This window comes from Anopheles gambiae, chromosome 2 (assembly GCF_943734735.2).
Source record: "Anopheles gambiae chromosome 2, idAnoGambNW_F1_1, whole genome shotgun sequence".
In the NCBI taxonomy this organism is placed as follows: domain Eukaryota; kingdom Metazoa; phylum Arthropoda; class Insecta; order Diptera; family Culicidae; genus Anopheles; species Anopheles gambiae.
The window spans coordinates 21,559,320-21,580,549 of NC_064601.1; the positions used below are offsets into that span (position 1 = coordinate 21,559,320).

General features: G+C 53.1%; 9 protein-coding genes across 10 annotated transcripts; 5 read left to right on the forward strand and 4 right to left on the reverse strand.

Moving 5' to 3' along the window:
- The first annotated feature begins 61 nt into the window (after positions 1 to 61).
- LOC1273493 (LMBR1 domain-containing protein 2 homolog) lies at positions 62 to 2,477 on the forward strand. Its single transcript, XM_312472.3, has 2 exons — positions 62 to 232; positions 310 to 2,477. The coding sequence occupies exons 1-2, from the start codon at positions 62 to 64 to the stop codon at positions 2,299 to 2,301; spliced, it is 2,163 nt and encodes a 720-aa protein (XP_312472.2). The 3' UTR covers positions 2,302 to 2,477.
- A 2,513-nt stretch (positions 2,478 to 4,990) lies between these two features.
- On the forward strand, positions 4,991 to 5,818 carry LOC1273492 (large ribosomal subunit protein uL24). Its single transcript, XM_312471.6, has 2 exons — positions 4,991 to 5,141; positions 5,242 to 5,818. Exon 2 carries the CDS (start codon positions 5,254 to 5,256, stop codon positions 5,707 to 5,709), a length of 456 nt encoding a protein of 151 aa, XP_312471.3. The 5' UTR covers positions 4,991 to 5,141; positions 5,242 to 5,253; the 3' UTR covers positions 5,710 to 5,818.
- LOC11175938 (uncharacterized) lies at positions 5,242 to 7,228 on the reverse strand. The gene is made up of 2 exons (XM_003436091.2): positions 7,093 to 7,228; positions 5,242 to 7,013 (listed from the first exon to the last, which is right to left on the reverse strand). The coding sequence occupies exons 1-2, from the start codon at positions 7,213 to 7,215 to the stop codon at positions 5,850 to 5,852; spliced, it is 1,287 nt and encodes a 428-aa protein (XP_003436139.1). The 5' UTR covers positions 7,216 to 7,228; the 3' UTR covers positions 5,242 to 5,849.
- LOC133391107 (uncharacterized) lies at positions 7,092 to 8,434 on the reverse strand. Its single transcript, XM_061641758.1, has one exon. The coding sequence runs from the start codon at positions 8,380 to 8,382 to the stop codon at positions 7,300 to 7,302; it is 1,083 nt and encodes a 360-aa protein (XP_061497742.1). The 5' UTR covers positions 8,383 to 8,434; the 3' UTR covers positions 7,092 to 7,299.
- On the forward strand, positions 8,343 to 13,862 carry LOC3290624 (AP2-associated protein kinase 1). The gene has a single exon (XM_563710.5). It carries the CDS (start codon positions 8,546 to 8,548, stop codon positions 11,915 to 11,917), a length of 3,372 nt encoding a protein of 1,123 aa, XP_563710.4. The 5' UTR covers positions 8,343 to 8,545; the 3' UTR covers positions 11,918 to 13,862.
- A 4-nt stretch (positions 13,863 to 13,866) lies between these two features.
- Positions 13,867 to 14,600, reverse strand: LOC1273489 (large ribosomal subunit protein bL27m). Its single transcript, XM_312468.6, has 3 exons — positions 14,450 to 14,600; positions 14,218 to 14,381; positions 13,867 to 14,151 (listed from the first exon to the last, which is right to left on the reverse strand). The coding sequence occupies exons 1-3, from the start codon at positions 14,598 to 14,600 to the stop codon at positions 13,948 to 13,950; spliced, it is 519 nt and encodes a 172-aa protein (XP_312468.6). The 3' UTR covers positions 13,867 to 13,947.
- A 26-nt stretch (positions 14,601 to 14,626) lies between these two features.
- Positions 14,627 to 15,426, forward strand: LOC1273488 (ADP-ribosylation factor-like protein 16). Its single transcript, XM_312467.2, has 2 exons — positions 14,627 to 15,064; positions 15,141 to 15,426. The coding sequence occupies exons 1-2, from the start codon at positions 14,740 to 14,742 to the stop codon at positions 15,368 to 15,370; spliced, it is 555 nt and encodes a 184-aa protein (XP_312467.1). The 5' UTR covers positions 14,627 to 14,739; the 3' UTR covers positions 15,371 to 15,426.
- A 131-nt stretch (positions 15,427 to 15,557) lies between these two features.
- Positions 15,558 to 19,841, forward strand: LOC1273487 (DNA damage-binding protein 1). The gene is made up of 4 exons (XM_312466.6): positions 15,558 to 15,795; positions 16,109 to 16,257; positions 16,368 to 18,906; positions 18,986 to 19,841. The coding sequence occupies exons 1-4, from the start codon at positions 15,735 to 15,737 to the stop codon at positions 19,651 to 19,653; spliced, it is 3,417 nt and encodes a 1,138-aa protein (XP_312466.2). The 5' UTR covers positions 15,558 to 15,734; the 3' UTR covers positions 19,654 to 19,841.
- A 65-nt stretch (positions 19,842 to 19,906) lies between these two features.
- LOC1273486 (V-type proton ATPase subunit F) lies at positions 19,907 to 21,007 on the reverse strand. 2 transcript variants are annotated; one of them, XM_312465.5, is made up of 4 exons: positions 20,790 to 21,007; positions 20,550 to 20,631; positions 20,258 to 20,463; positions 19,907 to 20,171 (listed from the first exon to the last, which is right to left on the reverse strand). In XM_312465.5, exons 1-4 carry the CDS (start codon positions 20,841 to 20,843, stop codon positions 20,130 to 20,132), a joined length of 384 nt encoding a protein of 127 aa, XP_312465.2. In that variant the 5' UTR covers positions 20,844 to 21,007; the 3' UTR covers positions 19,907 to 20,129. The 2 variants fall into 2 exon arrangements, with proteins under 2 accessions (XP_312465.2, XP_061497743.1); XM_061641759.1 differs by having other exon boundaries at positions 19,907 to 20,463; positions 20,790 to 20,996.
- Between the last annotated feature and the right edge of the window lie 223 nt (positions 21,008 to 21,230).

The window sequence follows — 21,230 nt, forward strand, 5'->3', positions numbered from 1 at the left end:
GCACGCGACCGAGTGTGTTACCCAATTACACAACCACACTGTCCGAGAGGTATCCGGCACGATGGCGTATCTGTTGGTGTTTTCCATCTGCTTGGCACTGCTGCTGGCCTCCATATCGCTCTATCGCTACGGCTGCATACAGCGGCAGCATCCGATCGTGACGTTTTCCGTACTGACCGCGTGGAGCTTCTCCTTTCTGATAGTGTTCACGATTCCGCTCGATGTTACCTCGGTGAGTGTGCCGGTTTTGCTGATGCAACCATTGCCCATTAGCCACTAATTCCCGTTGTTCCACTTTTCCCACGCCAGACCGTTTATCGCCAGTGCCTGCAGGAGCACAACATCACCGGCAGCAACGGTTCCAACAACAATGACGCGCCCGATGCGATCTGCCAGCGGCCGTGGGGCATGGTGGAGGAGGAAGTGTTCCCGAACCTGTGGCGCATCATCTACTGGTCCTCCCAGTTCCTTACCTGGTTGATAATGCCCCTGATGCAGTCGTACCTGAAGGCGGGCGATTTTACCATCAAGGGCAAGCTGCGATCGGCCCTCGTAGATAACGCCATCTACTACGGCACGTATCTGTTTATCTGCGGCATACTGCTGATTTATCTCGCCCTGCAGCCGGGCATATCGCTCGACTGGCAGAAGCTGAAAGCGATCGCCTCGTCCGCCTCGAACACGTGGGGCCTGTTTCTGCTCGTGCTGCTGCTCGGGTACGCGCTGGTCGAGGTGCCCCGCAGCCTGTGGAACAACTCCAAGCCCGGCTTCACGCTGCAGTACGCCTACTTCAAGCTGTCCAAGCTAAGCTCGGAAAAGGCCGAAGCGGAGGAGAACGTGGACGATGTGCTGGAAAGCTTGCAGTCGGCCAGCCGCGCCATTCCGCCCCGGCACGAGCTCCGGCCGGCGCTGGAAACGATCATCCGCAAGGTGCCGACCGAGCTGATGGAGCGGGCGAGCCGCATCAGCCGGGAGGACGGGTCGCCCATGGCCATCCCGTCGGAGAAGGCGCTGGTGCGGCTGCACCGGCAGGTCATCAAATCGCTGCAAACGCTACAGCGCACCGAGGCGCTCTGGAGCGTGCAGGTGAACAAGGTGCTGCACCTGGAGGACGTGGCCAAGAATGCGGTGTCGCTCGACCATCGCTTCAAGAGCGAATTTCCCAAGCACCGGGTCGGGATGGCGCGGGCCCTGTACAGCCCCACGGTCGACTGGTACTGGGAGTGTGTCGTGAAGGCACCGTTCCTGAAGGCGCTCGCCATCATTACCGCCTTCCTGTCCTTCACGGTCGTCTGGAGCGAGCTGACGTTCTTCAACCGCCAGCCCGTCCTGTCCATCTTTGCCAACGTGCTGAACGTGGCGAAGGGCAGCTACGACTTCGTCACGATCGAGATCTTTTCCATGCTGACGCTCTGCTACCTGTGCTACTGTGCCTACTCGACCGTGTTCCGCATCAAGTTCCTGAATCTCTACTATCTGGCCGCCCACCACCAGACGAACGAGTACAGCCTGATCTTTAGCGGCATGCTGCTGTGCCGGCTGACGCCCCCGATGTGTCTGAACTTTCTCGGCATGATCCACATGGACTCGCACATCATCAAGGAGCGGGTGCTCGAGACGCACTATACGCAGATCATGGGACACATGGACGTGCTCGGCATCATTGCGGACGGGTTCAACATCTACTTCCCCATGGTGATGCTGGCGTTCTGTCTCGCGACCTGGTTTTCGCTCGGCAGCCGGGCGCTCAATGCACTCGGCTTCCAGCAGTTCATGCTGAATGAAACCATTGCGGTGGAGCTGGTCCAGGAGGGCAAGGATTTGATTGTGCGCGAGAAGCGCAAACGGCAACGGGCGGAAGATGCGCTGGCACGCCGAAGGGATAACATACTGGGGCAGATTGCCCGCGACGGAACGACCGGTGGTGGTGGCAATGGAGGAGGAGGTGCCAGCATGGGACACGGTGGAGTGGCGACTGGTGCTGGCGGCACGAACGGAAATGGCAACGGTGGTGGCAGCATACTGTCCAAGTACAAGTCGCGCAATCACGACACGGTCGGACCGAATGACGATCTGGTCGGGCATGGCGACCGATTGGACTACAGCACCAGTGCGAGGGGGCTGGACGACATCAATCGTTCGCTGTCGCAGGAAATTAACGAACGGTTCGGCGTGAGTACGGGCGTGTCGGTCGGTTTTAAGGGCTACGGGTCGGCGTTCGACGACGACGACGGCCGTATGGGAGGGGCAGGCCGTTCGAGCTCGAAGCCGAAGGGTGGTGGACTGTTCGATGATGTTTAACTCGCTGTGAAAGCATTAATTTATAGTAACACTATTATTATAATTGTAGTTTCGTTTGGGTAGTGAACGTTTCCAGTTCAGTTTTAACTAGTTTCGTTTTAGTTTCTGGCGCAACAGGGTGTGTGTTTCCTGTCCATCGTCTAAACTGGTAAACTATAAAGGCCGGGCTACATTGATCGTACTCGCAAGCGTAATTTAGATTTTCACTAGCGCATCTGGCGGCGGCTGACCGAAGCATTTTGATTAACAATGTGGAGCCGCTCCAGAAAATATGGTATTTTTCTATGTTTTTTACTTTAACTGGACTGGAAAAGCTTTGTAATCGATAGACAAACATATTGTGCAAGTATTTCAGCCGTTTTCGCATAAAAAAACGGTGTAAAAACTAATTAATTTTGAGATCCAACACGACCATTCCCCCGACGACCAAAAAAAGCTTCCACCAGCCGCCGCCAGATGCGCTAGTGAAAATCGAAATTACACTTGCGAGTACGATCAATGTAGCCCGGCCTTAACCTTTTAACTTGTACTGAAAACGCAATTAGCAGTGGATACAACATTTACAGCCAACTCACTGAACGCAAACTGATGCGCACCGCAAAACAATGCCTTGATGTGATGATGTTGTTAGAGAAGGGAAGCAGTTACAATGGTGGTGAACTCTCCTTTTGGGGGGGGAAATTAAGGCTGCTATGTACGATGCTTTGTTAGAACATAGCAATACACACACACACAGTAACACTCCACTCCACTTTACTAAATGCGCTAATATAGCTCTTTCTATGTATGCATGGGTCAACAGGAGAAATTACCGTATTATAAGTATACTAGGCACGTACGCGCTGTATAAATAGAATAAAGATCGCACCATAATGCAATAAAGGATCCATAAAGCGCTGTAGCAATTCTTGCCTGTTCACAGCTGAACCGTGTTGTGCGACATTGTCCGAACATTATGCTGGGATGTTTAGAAGACAAACACTTTTAACACATAAGCATTGCATAGTTTTTTTTAATTATTTTTCAAAATAATTACCATCGCTTTGTATGCACTTTTCCCACCGTTCCGGTAGCTGTTGTAAACCGCGCCAAAAAAACGACCCATCTTTGGTGCTAAACCACCTGTCCAGCCACTGTTCGATATGTTCCAGCGAACCGAACCTCTGATTGGACAGTGCAAAACCAAGCACGGGAAACAGATGGTAGCTCGAAGGGAACAGGTCTGGCGAGTTGGCCACGTGCGGTAATGCCTCCCACCGGAACTGGGCGATCGTTTCCTCTACCGGTTTACCGCTATGACTGGGCACGGGATCGTGCAGCAAAATGATTGTCCTACCATCTTGCCTATCGCCGCCCTCTGAACGTTTTTCCCGCAATGCCTGTTCCAGTGCAATCAGCTGCAGCTGATACCGTTCCGGCGTGACCGTTTCGCCCGGTCCCAGCAGCTCGTAGCAGATGACACCGTCCCGGTCCCACCAAACGCACAGCCTGGTCTTCTGGGCGTAACGGCTCGGTCCGGCCGCCAGTGCTGCCGGATCGGTCGGCTCGGAGCTGGACTTTTTACGTTTGGGATTTTCAAAGTAAATCCACTTCTCACCCCCGTTCACGAGCCGGCGCAGAAAGGGCTTCCGCTGGTGGCGGGCGAGCAACATTTCGCATATCGTTTTGCGCTTCTCCTGCTGCCTGTCGGTCAGCTCGCACGGTACCCATGTGCCACCGCGGTGAACCTTGCGCATCGCTTTCAGCCGTACGGAAATGCTTTCGCGCGTCACACGGAGCCGGTCCGCGAGCTGCTGTTGCGTCTGGCAGTCGTCCTCGTCGAGCAGGGCCTGCAGATCGCCGTCGTCGAACTTTTTCGGCGGTCTGCCACGGAGCTTGTTCTGGATGTCGAAATCACCGCGCTTGAATTTGCCAAACCATACGGCGCACTGCGTTTTGCCGAGCGCATGTTTGCCGTAGGTTTGCACCAGCAGCCGGTGCGCTTCGTAGGCTGTTTTCTTTTGATGGTAGAAGAATAATAGTGCTGCTCGCAGGTGGTGTTTTTTCGGTACAAAGTTCGACATTTTCAGGCACAGGAGGCTAATTTTGTCGGGAGAAAGAGATCACATAACCGTTCAATATGCGAGTAAACAAACGAAGTACCTAATGAAACGTAAACAAACCGCAGCGTTTGTTTTGATTCACGTCGCCCAAGGTCTGTATCGTTTCATATAATCACCTTGGTATTTAAATGAAAAAAATAAATTGCAATTACAACTTAAAAAAGAATGTATTTTATGCACAACCTGCAGTCAGTCGGTCACTAAGCAAAATTATGATAGTAAAATATCGAATAAAGCAACCGCGTTGAATAATCGAACATTTATATTCATCCACCTTTTTATTCATCTTATCCTACTGTATCCTACCCCCCGCCGAAAGTCTGTCAACGACGACTACATCGCAACTCTATATACCGTGTTCGGATGGCGCTGTCACGTTGCCATGTCTTCTTCGCCTTTTCTCCTACTGATCTTTGCTCCTAGAGATGGTACATATGATTTTGGCCGGATCATAACGTTCCAGCGTCTTTTTATTTATTTAATTTTAGCCCTTATACGCCATGAAAAATACACAAATAATTATTAATAAGTTTTTCTCAATTATTGCAATGATATTAATATCAGAAATAGTTAAACGAGATTGATTTTCCTTAAAAATGGTAAAATTCATACCGGAACGGAATGACTCACCAGCCGGATCGAGGTGATCCATGTTGACCGACTGGCCATCACTACTTCCTTTTCCGACATCTTGAACTACGTGAAGCACGCGTTTTTCGGGTGTACGAGTATTTTGTTGTAAGTAGTGAAAAATTGTGCCGCTATTGGCCCGAAAAGCCCTCGAAACGGTGCCGTACCGATCGCTAACCAGGAATCGATTCGCGTCCTCTCGTTGCAGCCTCGGAGAAAGATGAAATTCAACAAAAATGTTTCGTCGTCCCGGCGCAAGAGCCGCAAGCGCCACTTCCAGGCCCCCTCGCACATCCGCAGGAAGATTATGTCGGCGCCGCTGTCGAAGGAGCTGAAACAGAAGTACAACGTGCGCTCGATGCCGATCCGCAAGGACGACGAGGTGCAGGTGGTGCGCGGCCACTACAAGGGCAACCAGGTCGGCAAGGTGGTGCAGGTGTACCGCAAGAAGTACGTCGTGTACATTGAGCGCATCCAGCGCGAGAAGGCGAACGGCACGAACGTGTACGTCGGTGTGCACCCGTCCAAGTGTGTGATCGTGAAGCTGAAGATGGACAAGGATCGCAAGAAGATCCTGGATCGCCGCGCCAAGGGTCGTCTGGCGGCGCTCAACAAGGACAAGGGCAAGTACACCGAGGAATCTGCTGCCGCCACCGCGATGGAAACGACCTCTTAAGTGTACACAATACAAAACATTCGCTGGTGTGGGGCAGGAGGAACGTGTGTTGTGCGGCCGTGAACGGCAGGCGAATAAAATAAGGATGAGATGGAGAGAAAGTTAAAAACGCTCGCATGTAACTCTGTGTGTTTGTGTGGTCACGGGTGTGCATTTATTTCGGTGGTCATTGGCATCGGACAGAGCTTCGTTACGCCCAGGTGTATCAGTTTGTGGCGCGCGATGCGATGAGGAGAGATGCGGTCGTCCACCTCCAGCGCGACGTTCATGCCGGCGTGTATCGATTTCAGCTGCCTGTCGCCCTGGTCCATGTAGATGATGTTCTCCACCTGCTCCCCCTGCACGCAATCATCTCCTTCGGCCGTGGTGGTGAAAAAGCGCAGCATCACGCGTCCGTAGATCCGCTCAATGGAGTCTATTTTCACGACGAGCTCCGGCTGCACCGTCCCGGACACGATCGCATGCTGCCACAGATGTTGCCGAGAGCTTCGCTCGTTCAGTGCCATGGCCAGCGTGCCTAGCGGTGAATTCTTGGGATAATGTTTGTTCTTAATTTTAGCTGTAGGCGATGTGACATAGAACGACTTGGACGACGGTGACGTGCTTTGGGCGTTATTGTTCTCTGCTGATGGTGGTAGCTCCTCAATGTCGATCGCATCCCTTTCCCTGCGTCTACTCTGTCCTTCATTTGCACTGTCAGGCGAAGATGGCAAATCTTCTATGCAACTCGCATCCAGCTCGGCATGGAACGTTGCATCAAAAGACTTCCAGCAGCGTGTGGTATCGAGGACACCCGTTACGCTGCTATTTAACGTTTTCGATCCTTCGCCCACAATGGTCCGGTTAAGAGTCGCAACGGGTTTGAAGCGCTTCGGACTCAACGCTGTTACCAGCTGACGATTCTTCGCCTTGCTCCAACAACCCGCCCCAAAGGAAACGTCCATATCGTCCGTTATGCGGCGTCGCTTGAGTTGGCTTTTGTCCGCAAACTGTAATCGTGTCATGCGGCTCTTTGTACAGTGAATAGCCAGACAATCGTCCGAGTCCGAGTCGGAAGAATCGGACGTAGTGCTGGTCTGCTGACAGCATACATCCTCTTCCGAAAGGTGCTCCACTTCCGAATCCGACTGATTTCTACGGTCGATCGTCACCTCGGCAGGGTTAAGCGATTGCGCTACGGAGGGAGTAAATGCCGGACAGGATGAATCGTTTTGAAAGCTCCCACTGTCTGCCACCGCTTTGTCGTCATCCGAACCATCATCTATTTCCCATTCATCTTGCACATGACCTTGCACTTGTAAAATCTGCAACGGTATGAACAACGCAACATCAAAATAACGTTCCAGCTGGTGGAGGTACGGAATGAAAATACTCTCTGCTTACACTTTTCTGTTTATTTACACGAGTTTTTGGCTGTCGTCTAACGCCCTTCCTGCGGGTTGTCCACCCACTAGACACGGAGGGAGAAACGAGCAGCTGGTTAAATTGTTTCCACGCTTTTTCCATGCTGCCGTATGAGTTAGGCCTCCGCCTTTGTTTTGTTTCCTTTCGTCCGGCAATATGATTTTCTACGTCAACTCGGCCCAGCTGTCAAACCGCCACCAACACACGCACACTTGCGCAATTACATGCCAAATAGAAGGCGCACCACGCACTCACACACACACACACACGCTGGGCTGCTCGTTTGCGTTTTTCAGTTTGGAACGGCGAGATAGGCCACAAGTCGATTTCTTGCGGAGTGTTGTGTGATAAGTGTAGTTTCTCCGACCGTTTTTTCTTCCTCTCTCCCTCCACCCAGAGTGACCATTCTGCTGCATCACGCCTACCGCACGGGCAGTTCTCGCAGTAGCACGCAAAGCAGCGCAAGTGGCGACGGTCTGCCTGCCTACGCAAAACCCTAAAATGTCCCAAAAGGGCTAAAGAGAAGGCTAATCCACAACAACAACAAAAGTTCGTCCCAAACATTCGCTGCATACTGTGGTGGACGGGAGAAAAGCGGATTTCGCTAGGGGAGGGTGTGTGCAAAAACGAACGAGGCCACCAGGCGCTAGATAAAACAGCATAATTGAGTTCCTCCTCCGTGCGGTGGTGGTGGCGGTGTGCTGACTGTTGAACACGTAGTGTTGGTGGGTTGGCGAAAAGGAAAACTGAACTGTTTTTTGTGTTGCTGCTGCTGCTGCTGCGGCTGCTACGATCGAACAAAATTGCGCACGTGAACAAAGGAGGGAAGGGAAGGTGTAGCAGTGAAGGTGGTCGCGCACGACGGCTATCATCCACTAGAGCGCCTCTACACGGTAGTAGCACCACCACCACTACCACCGCCCTGGCGCAAGGGCTAACGATTCCCACACATTGATTATTGTGATTCTTGCAGCGCCAGCGGAAGTGATAAAAGAACGATAGGGCGGAGTGAGCATAAAACGGGCGAACAACAGACCCGAACAACAGGCCCTGCTGCAGCGCAATGGACCGAGCGAGAGCAGAAGCATAAATACTGTTCGATAAATAGGAGGAGAGGCGGACAAAAACGTTTACCAGTATTAGAGACTGCCGACATCCTGCGGGGAGAGGAGGGGAACACACAGAGCCAGTAGTGTTAGCACTTATCAGTAAATTGCAACACACACTTACTTGGCTGGCAAATCCGCCCCTTCGAATTCGGCTCGGCATTTGGAGTGCGTGACTCTTGATTACATCAACCGCGGACACCTGCTCGACCGTCCCAACCAACCAGCTCGCTAGGGAGATAATCACCCCCTTCACTCTTCTTCCTCTTCGTTTTCATCTTCTCTTCCCCTCCGGTCTCATCGCCAGCAACGAAGACGACGGTAGGATGAAAAAGTTTATCTCCAAGTTCGAGACGAAAAATGAACCGTGCTCGGCGGGCGGCAGCAGCAGCCGGGAGACGAACAGCTTCGTCGGCAAAACGTTCAAGCTCAGCAAGGAGAACGTGGTTACGGTGGAGGAGGTGCTGGCCGAGGGTGGCTTCGCCGTCGTGTTTCTAGTCAAGGGTGCGAAGGGCGAGCGGTACGCGCTGAAGCGGCTGTACGTGAACAACGAGTACGATTTGGGGGTGTGCAATCGCGAGATCAAGATAGCGAGCAATCTGAGCGGCCACAAGAACATCATCGGCTACATCGACCACAGCATCAATGCGAAGGGCAACGGGGTGCACGAGATACTGCTGCTGATGCCGTACTGCAAGACGAACCTGCTGACGCAGATGAACGCGCGGCTCGGGACGGGCTTCACCGAGCCGGAAGTGCTGCAGATCTTCTGCGACGTGGCGGAAGCGGTCGCCCGGCTGCACCAGTGCCAGACGCCGATCATCCACCGCGACCTGAAGGTGGAGAACGTGCTGCAGAACGATCTCGGCCACTATGTGCTGTGCGACTTCGGGTCGGCCACGGCGCGCATCCTCAACCCGACCAGCCACGGGCGCACGACGGTCGAGGAGGAAATCCAGCGGTACACCACGCTGTCCTACCGGGCGCCCGAGATGATCGATCTGTTCAACGGGCAGGACATCACGGTGAAGGCGGACATCTGGGCGCTCGGCTGTCTGCTGTACAAGGTGTGCTTCTTCACGCTGCCGTTCGGCGAGAGCACGCTCGCCATCCAGAGCGGGCAGTTTAGCATCCCGGACGGGTCGAAGTATTCGCGCGGCGTGCACCAGCTGATACGCTACATGCTGGAGCCGGATGCGGACCGGCGCCCGAACATCTATCAGGTGTGCGAGGTGGCGTTTGGCATCGCGGGACGAGCCAACCCGGTGCGCAACCTGACGAAGTGTAGCGTACCACCGCTCGACACGCTGCCGGTGCCACCGTTCGAGTCGGAAACGAAGCGACTGCCAACGGCATCGGGTGGACCGGCTGGTGGACAGCACGGCGGATCCACACCGAAGCCGGCCAAGCCGTCGGCCGGCCAGCTGCCGCTGGAGGGTGGAACGAGCGTCGCTCCTCGGCAACGACCGAAAGCATCGCAGGTAGCGACACCTGGCCAGATGGGCGTGAGCAGCTTTTCCCTCGGTTTGCCGCCAAATCCTTCGCCGAAAAACATCATCTCATCGCCAACGCCCGGCATGGCACCGGTGGCGGGCACGATCGGCACTACCGCTCCCACCGATGCACCGGAGGCGTTCGTGGCGAAATTTGCCGCCAACTTCCCACCGGCTAGCAACTCCTCCAGTGTCCCAACGGTGGCCGCCGCATCAGCGGGGTCGATCGATCCAACGGCGCCAACTGTAGCAGGGAAGGATGGCACGGCGGTGACAGCGCTGCCGGCACAGCCCGTTGCGGTGGCCGCCCTGTTCCAGACGACGTATCCCGATCCCTTCCGGGAGGCGGAGCTGGCCCCGATCCCAAGCGGAGGCGAAATGCCCACCGCTTCGGCCCCCAACTCGTCGTCCTCCTCGCTGTCGATGGTACATTCGCCAAGCCATGCCGGTACGCAACAGCAGCATCCCGGCCCGTCCAGTGCGGCGGCACAAACGCCCACCCTCGGTGGATCCAACTCGTCCTCGAGCAGTGGCGTTCATGGGGCCGGGGTCGGCATACTGGCGCCACCGAAACCGTCCGGCCATCGGCGGAACGTGAGCGATACGTCGGCCTTCAACAAAGCGTTCGCCACGGAAACGTCCCAGTTTCTTGCGCCGTTCGACCAGTCCACCAACAACTACCAGCCGTCATCATCGGTAAGTCCGAGCGTCGGGCAGACGGCCGCCTCCGTCGGTGCATCGATGGCGAGCGGGTCGAACAGTTCGCTGCACAAACAGCAGCAGCAGCATGCCAGCAGTCTGGCCTCTAGCTCCAATCCGCAGCTGTTTCAGCAGCAGCGATCCACGTCATCGGCGGGCGGTAGCGCCAACTGGAACCCGTTCGGCGATCCGACACCGTTCTCGCAAATGACCGAGGATCACATTTTCGGCGAGGAGTTTGACAAGATCCGCGAGCAGGGCAGCCAGGGTAGCTTGAAGACGCCGCCCGAAGTGCCGCGCCACTCGTCGCTACCGCTGATCCAGACGGCTGCGAGCGCCGCGGGCAATATGGCGGCCCTATCGACCGTTCAGCAGGCCGCCCCATTCTCGCCCGAGAACATCCCCGACACGCTCGGTGACGACGAGGATGATCCGTTTAGTTCCGCCCCGTTCTCGCTGCCGGTGCGCACCGACAAGAGCAAATCGTTTAAGCTGGCCTCGCGCAAGGTGATCGTAATTGATGGTGGATTCAGCACGCAGCTCACCGAGCACGTCGGCGCCAAGCTGGACAAGGATCCGCTCTGGACGTCGCGCTTCAATGCGACGAACCCGGCCGCCGTGCTGGAGACGCATCTCGACTATCTGAAGGCGGGCGCGGACTGCATACTGACCAACACGTACCAGGCGTCCATCGAGGGCTACATGGACTTTCTCGATCTCAACGAGGACGAATCGCTGAAGCTGATCAGGGCCAGCGTCGAGCTGGCGCGGCGCGCCCGGACCCGCTACCTGGCCGAGAAGCTGGAAAACAAGTCCCACAAAATACCGTGGGTGGTCGGTTCGATCGGGCCGTACGGGGCGCATCTGCACGACGGGTCCGAGTATACGGGCGCGTACGCCGAACACGTGCCGGCGAACCGGTTGCAAAAGTGGCACCGGCCCCGGATCAACGCGATCGTCGAGGCCGGTGTCGATGCGCTCGCGATCGAAACGATCCCCTGCCGCATGGAGGCGGAAGCGCTGCTCGACCTGCTGTCGGCCGACCATCCGACCGTGCGGTTTTGGATTTCGTTCCAGTGTCGCGACGGTGCGTCGCTCGCGCACGGCGAAAACTTTGCCGAAACGGTGCTCGGTCTGTGGAACCGGGCGCGGCAGCTGGCCAACCCGAATCTGCTAGCGATCGGCGTCAACTGCGTCAATCCGCAGCACGTGCTGCCACTGTTGCGGTCGGTGCACGAGCTGCTGCAGCAACGGGCGGCCGGTACACCGCCGGAAAGCGAACGCATACCGCTGATCGTCTACCCGAACTCGGGCGAACATTGGGACGCGGCGGCCAGCTGCTGGCGGGGTGCGGAAAATCTGACCCCGCTGGAAACCTACCTACCGCAGTGGGTGGAAATGGGCGTCAAGTTTGTCGGCGGATGCTGCCGTACCAATGCGCGGGACATTAAGCGGATTAAGAAGGCCGTTATCGGGCTGTACGGTAGCCGGAGCAATGAGAACTAATTGGTGGCCGGCACCTGCCTGCACCTGGTCTCCTGGTGGGGTGTCCTGTGCTAGTAGCTACACACGTTCCAATCGGAAACTGTGATTTAGTTGATGGAAGCAAATGTTCACTTCACAAGAACCCGACACAGAGGCGTGTGTAATCTGTAGGCAAGCAATTTGCACCAAACAATGCTTAAAGGTTCCTGCTGTCCAAAGGTTCCACTGAACCCCGGTAGCCCTTAGCAACTACTTCGCGAGATCGAAAGGCATTTCAGCAAAAGCAGGCTAAGCAAGCCAAGGAAGTGAAGTTAATTCAGATTGTAATTATTTATCCAAACAATGGGCAGGCACCGCGTAAAGGGAGGGAAATTCAAATCCTGCCGCAAGTAGCAATCGCAACGTGCAACAACCACAGCAAAGTTATTACAGTAGGGTAGACACAGTGTTGAGCAATAATGATGCACAATTGTAGAAGGCCACACTAGAGCGCAGTTTCTATTGCCAGAGCTACCCCAGGCCGGCAAACTGATATGAAATTACGAATACAACGACGACCCCGGTTTCCCGCTCTCCGCCAAACAGCAAAAGGGCGCAAAGCATGGAGCCGGTAGTAGTGTTAGAAACCGAGCAATCTTTAAACCACTCTAACCAATTATAATTACCCCGTCCGTTTTTGGCTACAAGTTTGATAAATCTAGTCCTGCTTCGTTTATTCCCTGTTCAAAAAAAGGTTATCATCTGCTCGTGGATGGTAGGATGCAAAGTTACGCAGAAACATTATTTACGACAGTGCGCGTAATTGAAACCGAACGAATCATTAAAGTATTTCGTTAGCATTTTTTTTTTGTTTATCTTCGTCCCTCTAAATCCTCTCCTAATTTATGTTTATCAACTAGCAATTCGTACCACAGTTACGAAGTTGCAGAGAAGGAGGTACCAGTATGTGACCGATTATCAAAGATTCAAATGCTGCGTTTGTGCGCAGTCCTCGTGAGATGTGTTTTGCGTAGCAATATACGTATCAAATATTGTTGTATTATTTGTTTGTTTGTTTGTTTACCAATTAGTCCAATTATTTCAGAGTTTTCATATACAGAGTCTGGTTATGGACAAGTGTGTAACTAAGAATGAAAATAGGCATAGAGCGAACATAAAGACAAATCGTGTTTTTTTGGTTTCATTTTGTGTTGTAACATATACTCCCTCTCACACACACACCCGTACTCAACTTATTAGAATTAGGGATTAATATGGGAGAAAGCCGAACGGTTGGATTGTAGGATAAGGCAGAGAACAGTGAGAGCATTACTTATGAGATTTTGAGATCGTGTGGTAGGTAGTTCCGGGGCGGGATGGGAGTATGGTTTGAATCTGGTTTCACTCTGGCTAACCGGAATTCGGTAACTGTAGCACTTGGAAGCACCTACACGTCCTCTATTTATATTTATTCACTCTACAATCATGCAATGGATCGAATCGAATGAAGAACGAAACAGAAATGACATGCCCCACACATTGGAAGGTGATTGACCAATTAGTGAAAAAAGCTTTGCCCCATGCTTGAGACAAGTGATCGACGAGTTCTCGTCTTAAGCCATTGCAAACTGTACAGAGTGTACAGTATAGGAAAGGGAATGGGGCTTCGAAAAAGCTAGTTATTGCCGCTTTTACAATCTTTGCGCATTTAATCTCCTCTCCACATCCGTTGGTAGTTACATATTTTCACTACTTTTAGACCGTTGCTAGAACGTTGCAAGAGCAAAACAAAAAGGAAACTTAAAAAAGGCATACCAAATTAAAAGAAAAGGCTTCTAGCGGAGAGACTTCCACACACCGCCAAATGGCCAACAAGAAACGTAAAAAGCTCGCTACTACTTGATTCACCGGTGGCTGTAAAACTGGTTTGCTTCTCGTTTCGATCGAACATAACGAACCAAATATATTACGAATGAATGCAAAGGAAGCGATTAACGTGAAGTACAACACACTATTGTATTTATCCGAACTATCACCCGGCTACGGGGTCACACATTCGTCTAAGAACTGAGTTAAATTTCATCTATCAGCTTAAACCGCTGGTGCTGCGGTGCTGGTACCACGTTGAAGAACTTCTTGTAAATAGTTTGTCCCTCCCGGCCGGCATAGCACCGCTGCACCCAGGTGTGATCCCAGTTTGGGTCAATCTTTTCACAGGTAACGTACACCTTGCCGTGCTCCATAGCGAACAGGGTGCCGTTTTTACCGAAGCCAACCTACGAAGAACGAGTGAACTGATGTTATTCACAGAAAACACTTACAACCAGCCATCATTTTCTTACATTCAATCCGGGATGGAAGCGAGTGGTGCGCTGTGTTACCAGTATAGTGCCAGCCGATACGTGATGGCCATCCTGCACCTTCCAGCCACGATGCTTCGGGCGCGGATGTTTTGGAGGATTTCTCGAGCTACCGCCCGTTTTCTTGGACGCATTTCGCACGGTTGCTGCAACATGGCAAATACAATTAGCACTCTCTGCATTCTGCAGTTCCCAAAGTGCTCCCATTACTTACTCAAAAACGGAGCAAGCCCCTGGTGCAACCGGGTAAGAATGCTGGAATTCATTTTCACTTCACGCGCACAATTACGCACAACAATTGCTGTTCGAGAACACCACCACCCGGCAGAGAGCGAACTTTTACGTAAACATTGTGGAGCTGTCATAACGAACGTGCCCCCCTTCGGGAACGTCCATCAGCCGCGGTGCCCGTCTATCCATGGCAACGGAAAACTATCGATCAATCAGGAACGGAAACGTCGATCCAAAAATTGCACAAAAAGGCAGAACACGTTATTCGTAGCCATGTCTTACCTGTGCCTTGGTCCGATGAGTGCTGGCAAAACGCTCCTGCTGACCTGCCTACAGAAACCGGACTCGGTGAACTTTACCTCCCATTCCGTTCCGAGCGTGGGCACGAACCTGTACACCATCAAGATACCGCCGATCGTTATCGACGAGAAGGATGTGAACCAGAAGATTCCTCCACCGGGAAAGCGCAAAGAGTTGGTGCAGGTGCGTGAAGTCGGCGGATGTTTGGCGCCCATCTGGCGCGACTATTTGCTCAATCCAGTGGATAAGCTTATCTATGTGGTGGATACTTCGAATCTGTGTCAAATATCGGCCGCAGGTAAAACAGGTCTTTGTTGAATATCCATTTCTCGTGATTTTACCAATACATTACCTTTTCTCCCCGCCGTACCGAGGTGTGCTGCTGTACTCCATGCTAGCGGAACCGCGGTTGAAAAAGACGAAATTTCTGCTCGTCCTTTCGAAGATGGATCTTGCCTATCGTCAGATGCGTAACGAGGCGCTGCTCATGCTGCAGATGGAAAAGTTTCAAAAGCAGATACCGCAGCACATAACGATCGTGCAGTTCAGTGCCATTACGAAGGAAGGCATCGACGAGGTGTACGACTGGTTGGCAATGAATTGAACTGGCTGCTTATTGAATCGATGCATAGATCACAATAAATTTCTATTTACGTTTTACTTCTCGCCGTTTGCTGCGACAGTTTCGATTGAATTCCGTTAGAGAGCGTCCCTTCAGAAACGGCCTCCTTAGCAAACGCGGCTTTTGACAACCGCGCCAATGTCGACTCGCTACGTCGACCCGATGTTTCACAAGCTGTCAAAAGAGGAAATAATTCTGGTGTACGGCGATCGGCAAATGCGCGTTTCGTGCGCTTCGCATAACAAACAGTTTGGGCAGGAAAATTGTGCATTTTTCACCGTGAAGTGCCGCACGCACCGTAATAAAAGCAACACACACGGCACGGAAAGGACCGTCGTAGTGCACAATGGCGCACAATTATATTGTGACTGCCCAAAAACCAACGGCGGTTACCGCTTGCGTTACCGGTAGGTGTATGGGGGAAGAGTGGCAGCACAGGCAGTGTAGCTACCGAAAATGACGGAGGAAGAAAAAAGATTAGCGTGAAAATTGAAGCTTGTTGGGGATATAGGACTTGTCTTTTTTGCTCCCACTACCCCACGTCACCGTATGGGCAAATGTGAATAGAAATTGTGTTGCCAATCGGTGTATTCGTTTGTCTATCAATAGAGAGTTTGCTGTTAAGGTTATGTTTTCCTATTGCTTCGTTTATTTTGGAATCATCGTACTTCCTCTCCGCCGCATGCGTTCTTCACGCTTATTTCCACCCTTCCTTTTCAGGTAACTTCACCTCGCCAACCGATCTCAACCTGATCGTGGCCAAGAGCTCCCGGTTAGAGATATATTTGGTAACGCCAGAAGGGCTTCGGCCTATAAAAGAAATTGGCATCAATGGGAAAATAGCTGTGATGAAGCTGTTCCGCCCGGCGGTAAGTGTTGGGATGTTGGGGATTGTTGTGAAACTGCTAAGGAAACCACACTGCCCACTGCTACCTTTACCCTAACATGCTGCATGTTTTTTTTTTTTTTACTTCCGCAGGAAGAGACGAAAGACTTGATATTCATCCTGACCCACCGGTACAATGCGATGATTCTGCAGTGTGCCGTGCAGGGCGATGACATCGAAATAATAACGAAAGCGCACGGGAACGTGGCCGACCGGGTCGGGAAGCCGGCGGAAACCGGCATCCTGGCGGTCATCGACCCGAAAGCCCGCGTCATCGGCATGCGCCTGTACGAAGGGCTGTTCAAGATCATTCCCCTGGACAAGGATACGAACGAGCTGAAGGCGACAAGCCTGCGCATGGAGGAGATGCACGTGCAGGATGTGGAGTTTCTGTACGGCACGACGCACCCGACGCTGATCGTGATCCATCAGGACATCAACGGGCGCCACATTAAGACGCACGAAATTAGCCTTAAGGATAAGGAGTTCACCAAGATCGCGTGGAAGCAGGACAACGTCGAGACGGAGGCTACCATGCTGATCGCCGTGCCGATGCCGCTCGGCGGCGCCATTGTCATCGGGCAGGAGTCGATCGTGTACCACGACGGGGACAGCTACGTGGCGGTCGCGCCGGCCATCATCAAGCAGAGCACGATTAACTGTTACGCGCGGATCGACAGCAAGGGGCTGCGCTATCTGCTCGGCAACATGGCCGGCAACCTGTTCATGATGTTCCTCGAGACGGAGGAAAACGCCAAGGGGCAGACGACGGTGCGGGACATTAAGGTGGAGCTGCTGGGCGAGATAACGATCCCGGAGTGCATCACGTACCTGGACAATGGGGTGCTGTTCATCGGGTCGCGGCACGGCGATTCGCAGCTGGTGAAGCTGAATACGACCGCGGGCGATAATGGGGCGTACGTGATGCTGATGGAAACGTTCACCAATCTGGCGCCGATCGTCGACATGTGTGTGGTGGATCTGGAGCGCCAGGGCCAGGGGCAGATGATTACCTGTTCCGGCAGCTTTAAGGAGGGCTCGCTGCGCATCATACGCAACGGCATCGGCATCCAGGAACACGCGTGTATCGATCTGCCCGGCATCAAGGGTATGTGGGCGTTGCGCGTTGGCATCGACGATTCGCCGTACGACAACACGCTGATACTGTCGTTCGTGGGCCACACCCGCGTTCTGATGCTGTCGGGCGACGAGGTCGAGGAGACGGAAATTGCCGGCATTCTGGGCGACCAGCAGACGTTCTACTGTGCGAACGTTTCGCACGGCCAGATCCTGCAGGTGACGCCCAGCTCGGCGCGGCTCATTTCCTGCGACAACAAGGCGATGATCTGCGAATGGAAGCCCCCGGACAACAAGCGCATCGGCGTGGTGGGCGCCAACACGACGCAGATTGTGTGCGCGTCGGCCCAGGACGTGTACTACGTGGAGATCGGGGACGGCAAGCTGGAGTACAAGGGCCAGACGACGCTCAGCTACGAGGTCGCTTGCCTGGACGTGTCGCCGCTGGAGGATAACGCAACGCGGTCCGAGTTTGTGGCCGTCGGGCTGTGGACGGACATCTCGGCCTGCGTGCTGAAGGTGCCGACGCTGGAGCTGCTGCACAAGGAGAAGCTCGGTGGTGAGATCATACCCCGCTCCATACTGATGGCCGCCTTCGAGGGCATCAACTATTTGCTGTGCGCGCTCGGCGACGGTTCGATGTACTACTTCGTGCTGAACAAAGCGACCGGCTGCCTGACGGAGCAGAAGAAGGTAACGCTCGGTACGCAGCCCACCATCCTGAAGACGTTCCGGTCGCTTTCCACCACGAACGTGTTTGCCTGCTCGGACCGGCCGACGGTCATCTACAGCTCCAACCACAAGCTGGTGTTTTCGAACGTGAACCTAAAGGAGGTGAACCACATGTGCTCGCTGAACGCGGAAGCGTACCAGGACTCGTTGGCGCTGGCGACGCGCAACTCCGTCATCTTTGGCACGATCGACGAGATCCAGAAGCTGCACATCCGCACGGTACCGCTCGGCGAGTCGCCGAGGCGCATCGCGTACCAGGAGGCATCGCAAACGTTCGGCGTCATCACGTTCCGCATGGACGTGCAGGATTCGAGCGGGCTGACGCCGGCACGCCAGAGCGCCTCGACGCAGACGAACAACATCACGCAGTCGAGCGGCATGGGCCTGCTGAAGCCCGGTGCCAGCAACACCGAGTTCGGCCAGGAGGTGGAGGTGCACAATCTGCTCATCATCGATCAGAACACGTTCGAGGTGCTGCATGCGCACCAGTTCATGCAGACCGAGTACGCGCTGTCGCTAATGTCGGCCAAGCTGGGCAACGATCCGAACACGTACTTCATCGTCGGTACCGGGCTGGTGAATCCGGAAGAGCCGGAACCGAAGACCGGCCGCATCATCATCTACCGGTACGCGGACAACGAGCTTAAAATGGTTAGCGACAAGGAGGTGAAGGGCGCGTGCTACTCGCTGGTGGAGTTTAATGGGCGCGTGCTGGCGTGCATCAACTCCACCGTGCGGCTGTACGAGTGGACCGACGACAAGGATCTACGGCTAGAGTGCAGCCATTTCAACAACGTGCTGGCGCTATACTGCAAAACGAAAGGTAAGCATTGGCCCCTGTTTCGTTGTGCTCGTATGCCATCATGTTCTTATGCCTTTTCTTGTCGTGGTGTGATTTGCAGGTGACTTCATTCTGGTGGGCGATTTGATGCGTTCCATCACACTGCTGCAGTACAAGCAGATGGAGGGTAGCTTCGAGGAGATTGCCCGCGATTACCAGCCGAACTGGATGACGGCCGTCGAGATACTGGACGACGACGCGTTCCTCGGTGCCGACAACAGCAACAACCTGTTTGTCTGCCTAAAGGACAGCGCGGCAACGACGGACGAGGAGCGCCAGCAGATGCCCGAGGTGGCTCAGTTCCATCTGGGCGATATGGTGAACGTGTTCCGCCACGGTTCGCTGGTAATGCAAAACATCAGCGAACGCAGCACCCCGACGACCGGGTGCGTCCTGTTCGGCACGGTCAGCGGTGCGATCGGGCTGGTCACGCAAATTCAGAGCGACTTTTACGAGTTTCTGCGCAAGCTGCAGGAGAACCTTACCAATACGATCAAATCGGTCGGCAAGATTGACCACTCGTATTGGCGCAGTTTTCACACGGAAACGAAAATGGAACGCTGCGAAGGGTTCATCGATGGCGATCTGGTGGAAAGCTTCCTCGACCTCAGCAGGGAAAAGATGCGCGAAGCCTCGCTCGGGCTCGAAATCGACGTCGAGGGTACGAAGCGAGAGGCCACGGTAGATGACATTATTAAAATCGTAGAGGATCTTACCAGAATACATTAGAAAGCGCGGAGGAATTGGTTGAGGAATCGGGGAGGAAAGAATTCGAGGTCATACTTGCTGCTCCCAGAGTTCAGTCGTGGTCACGCCGGTGTGTTTAGTATGTAACATTTGCCTCCAGTTGGGGCTAGAAATTTATTGCATTATCAAAGAATGATAAACATAATAAATAGCAACGTAAGACGTAAAAATCGGTGTCGTGCGGGTGCGTCGATCGTTTGTTCGTGGTAAATGAAAGAGAACCCCCATGAGTGTGTACACAGCTGAAATGATCCTTTATTCTTTTGATCCTTGGAATGCCAACAACATAACGATGGGTGGGAAACACAAACAACACACGATCGTATTGTACACGAGAAGAGGGAGGGGGAGCGTTAATACTACATGGCTGTTAATGGGAGAGGTTCAAAATACGCAATCCGGCCGCAGTTACCGCCGACTGCACGTCCCATCTCTTGATCCCCTTTTGTACAGGCCATCTAACCGCGGTTAGCAATCATATCTTCCGGATTGAACATACCCTACAAAGAGAAGATAGGTCCAATTTGCACAATCGTTAGACAACCCGCAGCACAGGAAACGGGCGACAAGATTCCGCTCCACTTACCTTAGCGCGACGCAGAATCGAATCCTTGCTAGCATCGTACGGGTGGTCTTTGGATGGGATTTCCAGCACCGCCGGGGTGGGTGCAGTGTGCGAATCGATCACGTGACGGATCAGCTCGGCGTAGTTCTGATTGATCAGAATGATGTCGATATCGTCGCGCTTGATGAAGCGCTTGAAGCAATCCTCAATCTCGCTGACGGCAGTATCTGGAAAAGGGTGGTGAATGGACAGCATGGTTGAGTTATCGATTATGCACTTCCCCCCCTACTATCACACCGTGGGCTTTTCTTACTTTTGTCGACAACCATGAAGTTGGGGTGACGGTTCTTGTTGATCTCACCCACTCCGCCAAGCAGGAATCCGACGCATGTGTCCTTAAAATGTAAAGTAAACCAGGTTAAAGTATATTCGCACAAGGGTCCGCGCCTGCAGGTGAGTATCAGCATTTTGCATCAGCCACCAGGGATTTCGGTCCCCCGACACAAAAACACCAAACCCCCATACTTAGGGCCCAGATTTTGCACCCCCTTACCTCATCTCCAATGACGGAGATCAGCTTTCCTTTCATTGCCGACAGAAGAGCCATTTTACGTACGAGAAGAAGTGCGAAGATGTGAAAACAGTTCAAGCGCTTTTGCTACAAAATGGGATTTCTGTTTTGAGACGAAGAGAAAAACATCACCTGACTGACTTACAACCCGTGGGTGATTTTGCAGGGTTGCTGATCAACAAAACGCTGTCAAATGTCAAATTGTGTCCTCCTTTGCCAAGGTATATATACAATGGTGTATTATTTTGGGTTATTAGAATGCTTTCTAAGGTCTAATCAAAATTATTTTTTACATAGAAAAGGGAAAACGTGATTGTAATTGTTAAATGCTTTCGCTGTAATTATATCCTCATTCAAAACGTATTATTTTGCTATTTTTATTTTTATCTATAAATCTTGTCCGTTTGTAGCAAGTTTGGTATT